Source organism: Oncorhynchus clarkii, chromosome 9, assembly GCF_045791955.1.
Source record: "Oncorhynchus clarkii lewisi isolate Uvic-CL-2024 chromosome 9, UVic_Ocla_1.0, whole genome shotgun sequence".
In the NCBI taxonomy this organism is placed as follows: Eukaryota; Metazoa; Chordata; class Actinopteri; order Salmoniformes; family Salmonidae; genus Oncorhynchus; species Oncorhynchus clarkii.
Genome location: NC_092155.1, coordinates 45423639 through 45438666, shown reverse-complemented (window position 1 = coordinate 45438666; position 15028 = coordinate 45423639). Strand labels below are relative to the sequence as shown.

The 15028-nt window shown below is 42.2% G+C and overlaps 1 protein-coding gene across 7 annotated transcripts in view; it reads right to left on the bottom strand.

Annotated features, from left to right (window-relative positions):
• The window catches only part of LOC139417254 (acyl-CoA thioesterase 7), an 80866-nt gene that overhangs the window by 58111 nt on the left and 7727 nt on the right, over positions 1 to 15028 (bottom strand). For 4 of the 7 annotated variants that reach the window (XM_071166505.1, XM_071166506.1, XM_071166507.1 and 1 more), the window contains exons 3-4: positions 10836 to 10953; positions 250 to 406 (exon numbers count right to left, since the gene is read on the bottom strand). In XM_071166505.1, coding sequence (XP_071022606.1) covers positions 250 to 406; positions 10836 to 10953 — 275 coding nt within the window. Of the gene's footprint in view, positions 1 to 249; positions 407 to 854; positions 992 to 10835; positions 10954 to 12683; positions 12816 to 15028 lie in introns of those variants that run through there. The other 3 variants (XM_071166509.1, XM_071166510.1, XM_071166511.1) reach the window with 2 other exon arrangements.

Sequence of the window (15028 nt, the reverse complement as noted above, 5' to 3'; positions counted from 1 at the left end):
AAGTGTTGTGGCCAGACACACTCTCAGACAGCAAGTGTTACATTTGAATATTCGATGACATTCATCGACATGAAGGAGGGTACACTCTACGTTTTATTGGAAGAGGTACGCGTAATGGACTGTCGCTATGGTTACCTGTGAGGATGTTCTCTGACATCACGTGGGCCTGCACCTCCACGGAGTGTGAAGGAGGGTACACTTGACGTTTTATTGGAAGAGGTACGCGTAATGGACTATCGCTATGGTTACCTGTGAGGATGTTCTCTGACATCACGTGGACTTGCACCTCCACGGAGTGTTTGGAGGCGTAGGTGATCTCGGCACTGACATGAGCCACCTCCCCGATGAACATGGGGTACAGGAAGTCGGTACGCTCCACGCGAGCCAGCTGCGCTGCGCAGCGATCCTGAGAGAGAGAGAGAGAGAGAGAGAGAGAGAGAGAGAGAGAGAGAGAGAGAGAGAGAGAGATATATGCAATTCAGTCCAGGTTCTGGTTCCCAGCTTTGACAATGGCCAAACATTTCACATCATCTAGGTTAGATATGATCCTTCACAACCCGTGACAATATATAATTATTTATGGCCTGACAAAAAAAAGACACACAAGCAATGTCTTAACACCGACAGTTGTCTTTCGTGGTTATGTTTGGTTGTCTATGTAAGGAGCAAATGGTGTCTATACCCATTCAAGATATCCATGCAGACGTTCTCAGCCCTGGAGAGCCACCTAGTGGACTGTATAAATATGACAAGGTACTGGGAACGGCTATTTGTGTCCAGTCAATGTTTATTACAATCTCTAGTGCAACGACCAGATACGGACTATCTGCCCAAAACCAGGTAGGTTTACTTACATAACTATTTGAAGAGAATTTGATCATTCGTCCTCCTTGTTTCCCTATTGACAAACCAAAGACCTTCATTCAATTCTACTTTTCAAATTGAACTGCATCTCCATGTAGCACTCCCTAGCCTTCTACCCTCTCCTTTTCCCTTTATCTTCCAGCAGTCAACAACACAAATCTGTCAGGGATCAAGACGCCTTTGCTCTCTCTGATACCAACCAAACCTGTTTTACAGGATACTCCAACCTAAGCAAAAGCCAGCGCAAGAACAAGGCCACTACCGGAGCCAAATCCAAGGCCACACCCAATGCCACATCCAAGGCCATATCCAAGGCCACATCTGGACCGGACAAGAGTTGGTATGAGCAGATTTATGGACAAACCTCCAATAATGTCAAATCAGCAACAAACAAAAAATAAACGTCCTTTCGGTGTCAACTGTGTTTATTTTGAGCAAACTTAACATGTGTAAACATTTGTATGAACATAAAAAGATTCAACAACTGAAACATAAACTGAACAAGTTCCACAGACATGTGACTAACAGAAATGGAATAATGTGTCCCTGAACGAAGGGGGGTCAAAATCAAAAGTAACAGTCAGTATCTGGTGTGGCCACCATCTGCATTAAGTACTGCAGTGTATCTCCTTCTCATGGACTGCACCAGATTTGCCAGTTCTTGCTGTGAGATGTTACCCCACTCTTCCACCAAGGCACCTGTAAGTTCCTGGACATTTCTGGAGGGAATGGCCCTAGCTCTCACCCTCCGATCCAACAGGTTCCAGACGTGCTCAATGGGACTGAGATCTGGGCTCTTCGCTGGCCATGGGAAAACACTGACATTCCTGTCTTGCAGGAAATCACACACAGACTGGGCAGTATAGCTGGTGGCATTGTCATGCTGGAGAGTCATGCCAGGATGAGCCTGCAGGAAGGGTACCACATGAGGGAGGAGGATGTCTTCCCTGTAACGCACAGCATTGAGATTGCCTGCAATGACAACAAGCTCAGTCCGATGATGCTGTGACACACCGCCCCAGACCATGACAGACCCTCCACCTCTAAATCGATCCCACTCCAGTGTACAGGCCTCGGTGTAACGCTAATTTCTTTGACGATAAACGTGAATCCAACCATCACCTCTGGTGAGACAAAACCGCGACTCGTCAGTGAAGGGCACTTTTTGCTCTTACAACAGGCCTACAAGCCCTCAGTCTAGCCTCTCAGCCTATTGCGGACAGTCTGAGCATTTATGGAGGGATTGTGCGTTCCTGGTGTACCTCTGGCAGTTGTTGTTGCCATCCTGTACATGTCCTGCAAGTGTGATATTCAAATGTACCGATCCTGTGCAGGTGTTGTTACACGTGGTCTGCCACTGCGAGGACAATCAGCTGTCCATCCTGTCTCCCTGTAGCGCTGTCTTAGGTGTCTCACAGTACGGACATTGCAATTTATTGCCCTGGCCACATCTGCAGTCCTCATGCCTCCTTGCAGCATGCCTAAGGCACGTTCACGCAGATGAGCAGGCACCATGGGCATCTTTCTTTTGGTGTTTTTCAGAGTCAGTAGAAAGGCCTCTTTAGTGTCCTAAGGTTTCATAACTGTGACCTTAATTGCCTACCGTCTGTAAGCTGTTAGTGTCTTAACGACAGTTCCACAGGTGCATGTTCATTAATTGTTCATGGTTCATTGAACAAGCATGGGAAACAGTGTTTAAACCTTTTACAATGAAGATCTGTGAAGTTATTTGGATTTTTACGAATTATCTTTGAAAGACAGGGTCCTGAAAAAGGGACGTTTCTTTTTTTGCTGAGTTTAGAAGCATTGACTTCTAAATGAGCCTTTCTCCTATGCTCAGATTATGCCAGCCATGACACGTTACATTAACACGCTCAAATATTGGCCCTTCCCAATTCTTTAGAAATGCATCTAGACGAAGATTCATTCAAAGTCTGCTCTGCATTCTTTACCTGGGTTAAACAATGTGTAGTATTAAGATATGGCCCTCAAGGAAGGGAGGAAGGAACGGATGCATGTTAACAGTATTGGGACACAGCCATTTTCTTTCAAACACACCCACACCTACACCTACACACACGCATACATACACACAGTCGTTTTGTCTGGGCAGATGAGGTGATGTTAATTAGAGGGACAGGTTCAGTTACAGTATGTGAGGAATGTTGGATTGCCCTGAAAATGAAACCGGAGGCCATCTTATCTCTCATAGAGGAACACCATGTGACCACTAACACAGCACACACCCCAATGAGCTTTGGGGGACTCCAACCCTTATCGAGGGGGTTGGGATCCCCCCAGAGGTCGGGCCCCCCAGATAGCATATAAACACGTCAAAAGCCATGAAATAAATGTTTAGAATTACAGTAAATTAGCTTTAAAACTGCTAAATATTCTCTCAGTCTCATGGCAAAATGTTTAGAATAGCAGGAAATAGCAGGAGATTCTTGATAAATATTGGCTTTTAAATATTATTAATTTCCATGTCGGCTCTTCGCCTGGAAATGTCCTTGTCTGGAGCAAAGGATCTCAATTTCAAATTCTCCAAAAAAGTGTTTAAAATGAAAGAAAACTGGCAATAATGGATATTAACTGGAAAATGATCTTATGTAGTTTCTTGCAATAGCCCTCTGTGACTTTAAATAATATTTCTCTCAAAACTGCGATTCCCAAAAGATGTGTCCGGAGATTTGGTCAACTCTGTCAGATTTGTTTAAAATGCTGAATGAATCAGGAATGAGCAGGGCCAGCTATACCATAAGGACCCCGTATTCATGTCCTCATTACATGTAGTGCCACGAGATCACTAATGGTCTGTAAAGTTCTCTACTTTTGATAGATTTAAACAAACAATATTGGAATCTCCATGGTCACAACCATAAACTGTCAACTCCTTCTGTATAATAGATTACGATAGAATATGAATTTTGGTTCAAATATGTTACATTTAATTAGGTTTTAGAGTCATAAGCAACTGAGGAAAAACCATATTGCTTCTGTGTATACAAACTTGAAATAGGAAGAAAATGTCCATTTTTATCTAACATCAACTCCGTCAGAGTGCTGAAAGATCTGATAGAATAGTTATGTTTTTAGAGGTTTTTAGAGGTCGACCGATTATGATTTTTCAACGCCGATACCGATACCGAATATTGGAGGGCCAAAAAAAGCCGATACCGATTAATCGGCCGATTTTCTTTCTTTATTTGTAATAATGACAATTACAACAATACTGAATAAACACTTATTTTAACTTAATATAATACATCAATAAAAATCCATTTAGCCTCAAATAAATAATGAAACATGTTCAATTTGATTTAAATAAAGCAAAAACAAAGTCTTGGAGGAGAAAGTAAAAGTGCAATATGTGCCATGTAAAAAAGCTAACGTTTAAGTTCCTCGCTCAGAACATGAGAACATATGAAAGTTGGTGGATCCTTTTAACATGAGACTTCAGTATTCCAAGGTTTTAGGTTGTAGTTAATATAGTATTTATAGGACTATTTTTCTCTATACCATTTGTATTTCATATACAGTGAGGGAAAAAAGTATTTGATCCCCTGTTGATTTTGTACGTTTGCCCACTGACAAAGAAATTATCAGTCTATAATTTTAATGGTAGGTTTATTTGAACAGTGAGAGACAGAATATGTGAGAATGCTGTTCATCGACTACAGCTCGGCATTTAACACCATAGTGCCCTCCAAGCTCGTCATCAAGCTCGAGACCCTGGGTCTCGACCCCGCCCTGTGCAACTGGGTACTGGACTTCCTGACGGGCCGCGCCCAGGTGGTGAGGGTAGGCAACAACATCTCCACCCCGCTGATCCTCAACACTGGGGCCCCACAAGGGTGCGTTCTGAGCCCTCTCCTGTACTCCCTGTTCACCCACGACTGCGTGGCCACGCACGCCTCCAACTCAATCATCAAGTTTGCGGACAACACAACAGTGGTAGGCTTGATTACCAACAACGACGAGACGGCCTACAGGGAGGAGGTGAGGGCCCTCGGAGTGTGGTGTCAGGAAAATAACCTCACACTCAACGTCAACAAAACTAAGGAGATGATTGTGGACTTCAGGAAACAGCAGAGGGAACACCCCCCTATCCACATTGATGGAACAGTAGTGGAGAGGGTAGTAAGTTTTAAGTTCCTTGGCGTACACATCACAGACAAACTGAATTGGTCCACCCACACAGACAGCATCGTGAAGAAGGCGCAGCAGCGCTTCTTCAACCTCAGGAGGCTGAAGAAATTCGGCTTGTCACCAAAAGCACTCACAAACTTCTACAGATGCACAATCGAGAGCATCCTGTCGGGCTGTATCACCGCCTGGTACGGCAACTGCTCCGCCCACAACCGTAAGGCTCTCCTCCAGAGGGTAGTGAGGTCTACACAACGCATCACCGGGGGCAAACTACATGCCTTCCAGGACACCTACACCACCCGATGTCACAGGAAGGCCATAAAGATCATCAAGGACAACAACCACCCTGCCTGTTCACCCCGCTATCATCCAGAAGGCGAGGTCAGTACAGGTGCATCAAAGCTGGGACCGAGAGACTGAAAAACAGCTTCTATCTCAAGGCCATCAGACTGTTAAACAGCCACCACTAACATTGAGTGGCTGCTGCCAACACACTGACTCAACTCCAGCCACTTTAATAATGGGAATTGATGGGAAATGATGTAAAATATATCACTAGCCACTTTAAACAATGCTACCTAATATAATGTTTACATACCCTACATTATTCATCTCATATGTATACGTATATACTGTACTCTATATAATCTACTGCATCTTTATGTAATACATGTATCACTAGCCACTTTAACTATGCCACTTTGTTTACATACTCATCTCATATGTATATACTGTACTCAATACCATCTACTGTATCTTGCCTATGCTGCTCTGTACCATCACTCATTCATATATCTTTATGTACATATTCTTTATCCCCTTACACTTGTGTCTATAAGGTAGTAGTTTTGGAATTGTTAGCTAGATTACTTGTTGGTTATTACTGCATTGTCGGAACTAGAAGCACAAGCATTTCGCTACACTCGCATTAACATCTGCTAACCATGTGTATGTGACAAATAAAATTTGATTTGATTTGATTTGATAACAACAACACAATCCAGAAAAAATGTTCTAAATTGATTTGCATTTTAATGAGGGAAATAAGTATTTGACCCCTCTGCAAAACCTGACTTAGTACTTGGTGGCAAAACCCTTGTTGGCAATCCCAGAGATCAGACGTTTCTTGTAGTTGGCCACCAGTTTGCACACATCTCAGGAGGGATTTTGTCCCACTCCTCTTTGCAGATCTTCTCCAAGTCATTAAGGTTTCAAAGCTGACGTTTGGCAACTCGAACCTTCAGCTCCCTCCACAGATTTTCTGTGGGATTAAGGTCTGGAGACTGGCTAGGCCACTCCAGGACCTTGATTTGCTTCTTCTTGAGCCACTCCTTTGTTGCCTTGGCCATGTGTTTTGGGTCATTGTCATGCTGGAATACCCATCCACAACACATTTTCAATGCACTGGCTGAGGGAAGGAGGTTCTCACCCAAGATTTGATGGTACATGGCCCCGTCCATCGTCCCTTTGATGCGGTGAAGTTGTCCTGTCCCCTTAGCAGTAAAACACCCCCAAAGCATAATGTTTCCACCTCCATGTTTGATGGTGGGGATGGTGTTCTTGGGGTCATAGGCAGCATTCCTCCTCCTCCAAACACAGTTGAGTTGAGTTGATGCCAAAGAGCTCCATTTTGGTCACACTTTCACCCAGGTTGTCCTCTGAATCATTCAGATGTTCATTGGCAAACTTCAGACGGGCATGTATATGTGCTTTCTTGACCAGGGGGACCTTGTGGGCGCTGCAGGATTTCAGTCCTTCACGGCGTAGTGTGTTACCAATTGTTTTCTTGGTGACTATGGTCCCAGCTGACTTGAGATCATTGACAAGATCCTCCCGTGTAGTTCTGGGCTGATTCCTCACCGTTCTCATAATCATTGCAACTCCACGAGGTGAGATCTTGCATGGAGCCCCAGGCCAAGGGAGATTGACAGTTATTTTGTGTTTCTTCCATTTGCGAATAATCGCACCAACTGTTGTCACCTTCTCACCAAGCTGCTTGGCGATGGTCTTGTAGCCCATTCCAGTCTTGTGTAGGTCTACAATCTTGTCCCTGACATCCTTGGAGAGCTCTTTGGTCTTGGCCATGGTGGAGAGTTTGGAATCTGATTGATTGATTGCTTCTGTGGACAGGTGTCTTTTATACAGGTAACAAACTGAGATTAGGAGCACTCCCTTTAAGAGTGTGCCCCTAATCTCAGCTCGTTACCTGTATAAAAGACACCTGGGAGCCAGAAATCTTTCTGATTGAGAGGGGGTCAAATACTTATTTTCCTCATTAAAATGCAAATCAATTTCTAACATTTTTGACATGCGTTTTTCTGGATTTGTTTGTTTGTTATTCTGTCTCTCACTGTTCAAATGAACCTACCATTAAAATTATAGACTGATCATTTCTTTGTCAGTGGGCAAACGTACAAAATCAGCAGGGGATCAAATACTTTTTTCCTTCACTGTACCTTTGACTATTGGATGTTCTTATAGGCACTTTAGTATTGCCAGTGTAACAATATAGCTCCCGTCCCTCTCCTCGCCCCTACCTGGGCTCGAACCAGGAACACATCGACAACAGCCACCCTCAAAGCATCGTTACCCATCGCTCCACAAAAGCCGTGGCCCTTGCAGAGCAAGGGGAACAACTACTCCAAGTCTCAGAGCGAGTGACGTTTGAAACACTATTAGTGCGCACCCCGCTAACTAGCTAGCCATTTCACATCGGTTACACCAGCCTAATCTCGGGAGTTGTTAGGCTTGAAGTCATAAACTTGAAGCATTGAAGCATTGCGAAGAGCTGCTGGCAAACGCACAAAAGTGCTGTTTGAATGAATGCTTACGAGCCTGCTGCTGCCTACGACCGCTCAGTCAGACTGCTCTATCAAATATCAAATCATAGACTTAATTATAACATAATAACACACAGAAATACAAGCCTTTGGTCATTAATATGGTCGAATCCAGAAACTATCATTTCGAAAACACAACGTTTATTATTTCAGTGAAATACGGAACCGTTCGGTACTTTATCTAACGGGTGGCATCCCTAAGTCTAAATATTCCTGTTACATTGTACAACCTTCAATGTTATGTCATAATTACGTAAAATTCTGGCAAATTAGTTCGCCAGGCTGCCCAAACTGTTGCATATACCCTGACTCTGCGTGCAATGAACGCAAGAGAAGTGACACAATTTCACCTGGTTAATATTGCCTGCTAACCTGGATTTCTTTTAGCTAAATATGCAGGTTTAAAAATATATACTTCTGTGTATTGATTTTAAGAAAGGCATTGTTGTTTATGGTTAGGTACAGTCGTGCAACGATTGTGCTTTTTTCGCAAATGCGCTTTTGTTAAATCATCCCCCTGTGTTGCATCGATTATATGCAACACAGGACACGCTAGATAAACTAGTAATATCATCAACCATGTGTAGTTAACTAGTGATTATGATTGATTGATTGATTGTTTTTTATAAGATAAGTTTAATGCTAGCTAGCAACTTACCTTGGCTTCTTACTGCATTCGCGTAACAGGCAGGCTCCTCGTGGAGTGCAATGTAATCTGGTGGTTAGAGCGTTGGACTAGTTAACTGTAAGGTTGCAAGATTGAATCCCGGAGCTGACAAGGTAAAAGTCTGTCGTTCTGCCCCTGAACAAGGCAGTTAATTTCTTGGTGACAGGGGGGCAGTATTGAGTAGCTTGGATGAATAAGGTGCCCAGAGTAAACTGCTTGCATCTGTCCCAGATGCTAATATATGCATATTATTAGTAGTATTGGATAGAAAACACTCTGAAGTTTCTAAAATGTTTGAATGATGTCTGTGAGTATAACAGAACTCATATGGCAGGCGAAAACCTGAGAAAAATCCAACCAGGAAGTGGGAAATCTGAGGCTTATAGTTTTTTAACTCAGTCCCTATTGTAGATACAATAGGGACCGAATGGGACCGAATGAGAGAGCAATGAGTCAGGTGTCTGGCAGAGTGCCACAGGCTCGTATTGCGCGGTCACGAGAGAGTTAGCTCTCGTTCCATTGCTTTTCTACAGACATATGAATTCTCCGGTTGGAAAATTATTGAAGATTTATGATAAAAACATCCTAAACATCCTAAAGATTGATTCTATACTTAGTTTGACAAGTTTCTATGGGCTGTAACGTAACTTTTCGTCCGACGTTCGGCTGGACCTGAATGCGCTTTTGGATTTGTTCACCAAACGCCCTAACAAAATATGCTATTTGTACATAAATGATGGACTTTATCGAATAAATCAAACATTTATGGTGGAACTGGGATTCCTGGGAGTGCATTCTGATGAAGATCATCAAAGGTAAGTGAATATTTATAATGCTATTTCTGACTAATGTTGACTACCCAATATGGCGGATATCATTTTGGCTGCTTTGTTGTCTGAACGCTGTACTCAGATTATTGCATGGTCTGCTTTTTCCGTAAAGTTTTTTTGAAATCTGACACAGCGGTTGCATTAAGGAGAAGTATATCTCTAATTCCATGTATAACACTTGTATTTTCATCAACATTTATGTAAATAGTATTTCTGTAAATTGACGTGGCTCTCTGCAAGATCACTGCATGTTTTAGAACTACTGAACGTAATGCGCCAATGTAAAATTAGATTTTTGGATATAAATATGCACTTTATCGAACAAAACATACATGTATTGTGTAACATGAAGTCCTATGAGTGTCATCTGATGAAAGTCATCAAAGTTTAGTGATTAATTTTATCTCTATTTGTGCTATTTGTGACTCCTCTCTTTGGCTGGAAAAATGGCTGAATTATTCTGTGAGTTGGTGGTGACCTAACATAATCGTTTGCCAAATCGGTGTCCAAAAATACCGATTTCCGATTGTTATGAAAACTTGAATTAATCGACCATTCCGATTAATCAGTCGACCTCTACTGGACACATGAACATCTTGACCATGTTTTGTTATAATCTCCACCCGGCACAGCCAGAAGAGGACTGGCCACCCCACATAGCCTGGTTCCTCTCTAGGTTTCTTCCTAGGTTTTGGCCTTTCTAGGGAGTTTTTCCTAGCCACCGTGCTTCTACACCTGCATTGCTTGCTGTTTGGGGTTTTAGGCTGGGTTTCTGTACAGCACTTTGAGATATCAGCTGATGTACGAAGGGCTATATAAATAAATTTGATTTGATTTGATTTGATGGGCATAAAAACAGTATCCACGAGTTCATCTAACTCTGGGGAAGAAGATAAAGGGTATTTTTGCAAAAATCCCAAAGTATCCCTTTAAGACAAATATTTGTGGGGGAAAAGTTGAGATTGTTCCTGTCTTCCAAGAATCCCTGAGCTCATTTTCTCTCAGCATCATGGCAAAATGTGTAAAATAGCATGAGATTAGCTTTAATAATAATAATAATGCTCTTATAAAAATGTCACTGCATGTGACGCAGATGATTGTAATTACTAAAACATGTTCAGAATGTGCTAAGAATGTATAAGACAATACCATGAGGATGCAAATCAAAAGGAAGCTACTGGTGAAACTGACGAGGTAGGTACAGCTCAGGTGAAGTAGACTCTAAGACGGGGATGGGGCTTCTTATTGAAAAGCAGAGGGCAGGTGTGGTATGTGCAGGCTTTCGTTCTAGCCAAGCAGTAAGACGACAGATTATATTAATAAAACTGTAATAGAGGAACATTTTGCCTTCAGATATGCTGGTAGTGCAAGCACTATAAAATATCAACTTAGGGCTAACGTTTCACAGCTTTAGCAGCCAATGCTTGTTCCTGGTGCAAATCAGTCACACACACTTTACCCAGTTCCGCACAGGCACACACGTACCCCAGGCTGCGTGTTGCAGTGGCGTGTTCCTATGATGCATCCAGCTTCCTCAATCATCTTCAGGATGGTGCCACCATGCACGTTGCCCACTATGTTGGCATCATCGGGACGCATGATCCTGGCACAGACAGAAATGGACAGCATCACAAATTAGCATTCGGAATAGAAGAATACAATGGTTTACTGTTCTCAAATGAGGAAGTTCTCTTCACTGCCTCCTACATAGGTACATGAATTGCACCAGTACAGTTGCAGTAACATCTATAGGTGACAGTCTCAATAAGAAGGTTAGATCAACTGATCAGTAGACAGGTAAGTACTGTCGACAAAAGAGCAATGCTACAGTTTTTTTCGGTAACTTTCCCCAGAGCTTTTCTTGGTGCTACATTCATCATTAGATCCCACTTCGTCAGCTGTTTCCCCAAAAACATTTTCTGCACTATAAATAAAGTATAGTAACTCTCTCTCTCTCTCTCTCTCTCTCTCTGTGAATGTTGATGCATTAGTTGAATATGAGGTGAAGTTAAGACTTTTTTTTATTTAAAGTTTTTTGTAGCTAGAGGAATACAAAAGCCATTCTGTACAAACATTCATACACGCATTCGAATACTTTGTTTGGATCTAGAATGAACCAAATGGAGTACAAAGGGAGTACAAATATTTTTTCATTCACACATTCTTGGTTCAATAATCATAAATCATTCTTATCAGTTTCATAATCAGAATGTTATATTTGTATAAATATTTTGATCAATGCTTTTTATGTTTTGTTTTTTGGTATGCCAGCGTTCCACGACCCTCACACGCGTGCGCACACACACACACACACACACACACACACACACACACACACACACACACAAACAGCTCTCTCAGCTATTAATCATAGAAGTTACAAGGCAAATCTCCACTATTTCTGGCCAGATGGACTGAGCTTTTCTGTCTCCCAACAAATTTAGAGTATCATAGCAGTTAAGTCAGATTGATCAACCCCCATCAGCCGTCCCTAACTAACTGTGGCACGTTTCCTCTTTCTGTTCACAGGCCCCACTGAAGTGTGCTCCTACATTTCCTCTTCCTGTCCACAGGCCTCACTGAAGTGTGCTCCACCTAAAAAGCCATCTACATCACACACCCCAATGAGTTAATGGCCTGCTCTGTTTGAATGCGTCATTAGGACAGTGGGCACACAGACATTATGTAGCGTCAATACACACTGTTCAAGACTCCTGACAAACTCACTCATGCAGATCGTACACATCCATGACCTTACGTATCGGCGCACACACACACACACACACACACACACACACACACAAGCACACGAGCATGCACACACAAACAGATAAGCAACCACAAATAATAGGACAGTCTTATACAAATCCACATTGTGTAAGCCTGCTATTTCTGACAGTAATCTTTAACATTATTTCACAATCATAAATTGACATTTTACATTTTGGTCATTGCAAGTAAAACATTCATTAATAAATCAGCTATCAGTGAAATCCATGCCAGTAAGAAGAGCCAAGTGCACTTCCAATTTGTCTCACTTTGATTCATATTCAATGCATGACTGACCACTAAGTAATAGGGAGAAACTAATGACCAATAGTTTGCAATGTTAGAAAATCAGCATTGTAATCACAATGGAGGTTACTGTATACTGAACCTGTCTCTTTACTTAATTAACTGACTAAATGACAAAAGGACACAGGTAGTCTGTCATAACTCACTCAAAGAAGTAGGCTACAAAGCATGATCGTGGACTCTGGGGGAAAAAGTGTGTGTGTGTGTGTGTGTGTGTGTGTGTGTGTGTGTGTGTGTGTGTGTGTGCGTCAACTCTACCTGCTGAGTTGCTGTTTGGGACCCATCTCCAGTCTGTTGATTGAGGGAAACCTGTGTGCAACCTGTGTGTCTTAACACTCCTGCTGTCTGTCTGTCTATCTGTCTCTACAACCAGTCTGTGACCAGTCCATCAGCCTCTCTGCTTTTCATTCGCTACTCTTCATTCACCACTCATCTCCCTGTTACAACCCACAATGACATCATACTCTGACACCATCACACTGACCCCGCCTCTGTTGTGATTTCCGGACTAACTGGCTTCCTAGCACTCGCGCTACTGCCCATCCCCATGGGACCTTGGCCAATAAGAGCTTCCCTCTCCATGTGGTTGCCATGGCAATTGCCATATTTGGAGAGCAGGACAGGAAATATTGTGGGGAGGTTGAGCTTTCATTTGATCTGGCAATGTAAATGTCATAATCATAGTCATTTTAATAATGAGTTACAGGAAAGAGATGTACGATATGATTGGCATGTGTAAAGGTAATACAAGAACATCTGTCTGCATTACACTGAGATCAAATGTAATGCATGTGTGTGTGTGTGTGTGTGTGTGTGTCTGCCTATGTGTGTGTCCAGGGTTTATGATTAACCAGATGAAGCCCAGCACCTCCGTGTCTCTAATCTCAGCATCTCTCTTTTATGACTCGACACAGTGACACACACTTTCCTCCTTCTAACAAAGAACCAAATAGCAAGATCTGGAAACCCGATAGGGACGAGAACCAGTTTGAATCTCTTAGATCAAAGCTATTTTTAAATCCATAGCCATCACAACATTACACATTTTCCCAGGAAAATGCCACTCCAGGGCCCAGTTTTTCAAAGCATTTAATACAGCTCAAAATGATCCTGTGTTGTGTTCAATTCTGTTCCACGTTAAATTTGTATCTCCCTTCTTTTGAAAAGTAACTGCTTAAAAAGTGGAAAAAAGTTCTTATGCTATCATTAATCATCCCATGTAGGCTAACCGGTATGACTATAACAGACAATAAGTCAACAGATCAGTGTAGAAAGTGTTAATTAAATCATCGTCAAACGACTATAATGTGGTGCTGATTCTCCTTTCGAAAAATCCATGTCCAGCTGACATGCCACAAGAAGAAACAACAATATGCAAAATACAAAATACAAAACAGTTTACCTAAGAGGCGAATGGCAAACGACCAAACATTTTGCGTGCTTTCGAAAAATCCGTCCTGTCCCATGAAAGTGCATCATTGATGTAATTAAGACATTAAAAGCTGTGGTGCGTCCACAGGTACTACAAGCATATGACTGACTGAGGTTCAGCATCACCAATATTACATCAGGGTCGTGTTCAGTTGGATTTTTTTTTAAATGTTTCTAAACAGAAAATGAAAATTTGCAGTACTTATTGGACAATCCGAGGTAGTCCCTACCAGTTTCAGTCTGTTTTCTTACATTTGATGCCTAATGAACACATCCCAATGTGTTCTCTCAACAGGCCTACCTAGCGAGAGAGGTATCTGTGAAACAAACACACACACAGCTGTTCCTGGCAGCCACTCCACATACACTTGTTTTCCAGTGACGTCTTCTCGATTAATATGGTAAGGAGAATGATTAAGGGGAATGAATAGCTGAAATATACGCGAAATGGCTTAACAGAATGAGCATCTTCAGTGTTAAGATGATACATTGCCTCTTGGAGATGTTCAAAGTAGTAAGCTGCATCAAATTTACTGTAAACTAAGTCTGATATTGACAAGAACAGAGAGGTATTGTATGTAAAAAATGCATCATCTACAGTAAACATGCATCCAAAATGTTATCAACAGACCCCTTACCGTGACAGAGGCTGCAATGTTGGTTCATACTAGCCTAAAGAAATCAGCGGTCAATTCTATCATTATGACATTTCGCAAAGAAAATAAGTCAGTTTGCAGAATATGCAATATGCTTTACCACAAAATGACATATTTGAATACATGTAAATTCACACAATATAATATACTACGTGTTGTATGTATCTTGTTAGTACCTGTATTCTTATGACGGCACCGGAGAGAATGGCTCCCGTTTTACGGTCTCCTAACCAATTGTGCTATTGTGTGTGTTTTATGGCGTTATCTGCCACTCTCTTATGACCGAAAAGGGCTTCTAGAACTCAGGACACCGATTACTCACCTCGTATTGAAAGTACATTTTTTCTTTAATGAGTCAGACGAGGGGGATTTCCTCCAGACACCTGACAAGGCCCTCATCCCCGTCATTCGCAGGAGAAAGAGACGGAGATATCGAGGACGAAGGTCGGGTGCCTTGTAAGGATCCGGCGGCAAGTGGGTAATTTGCCTTTACCATCGGTCCTATTAGCCAACGTG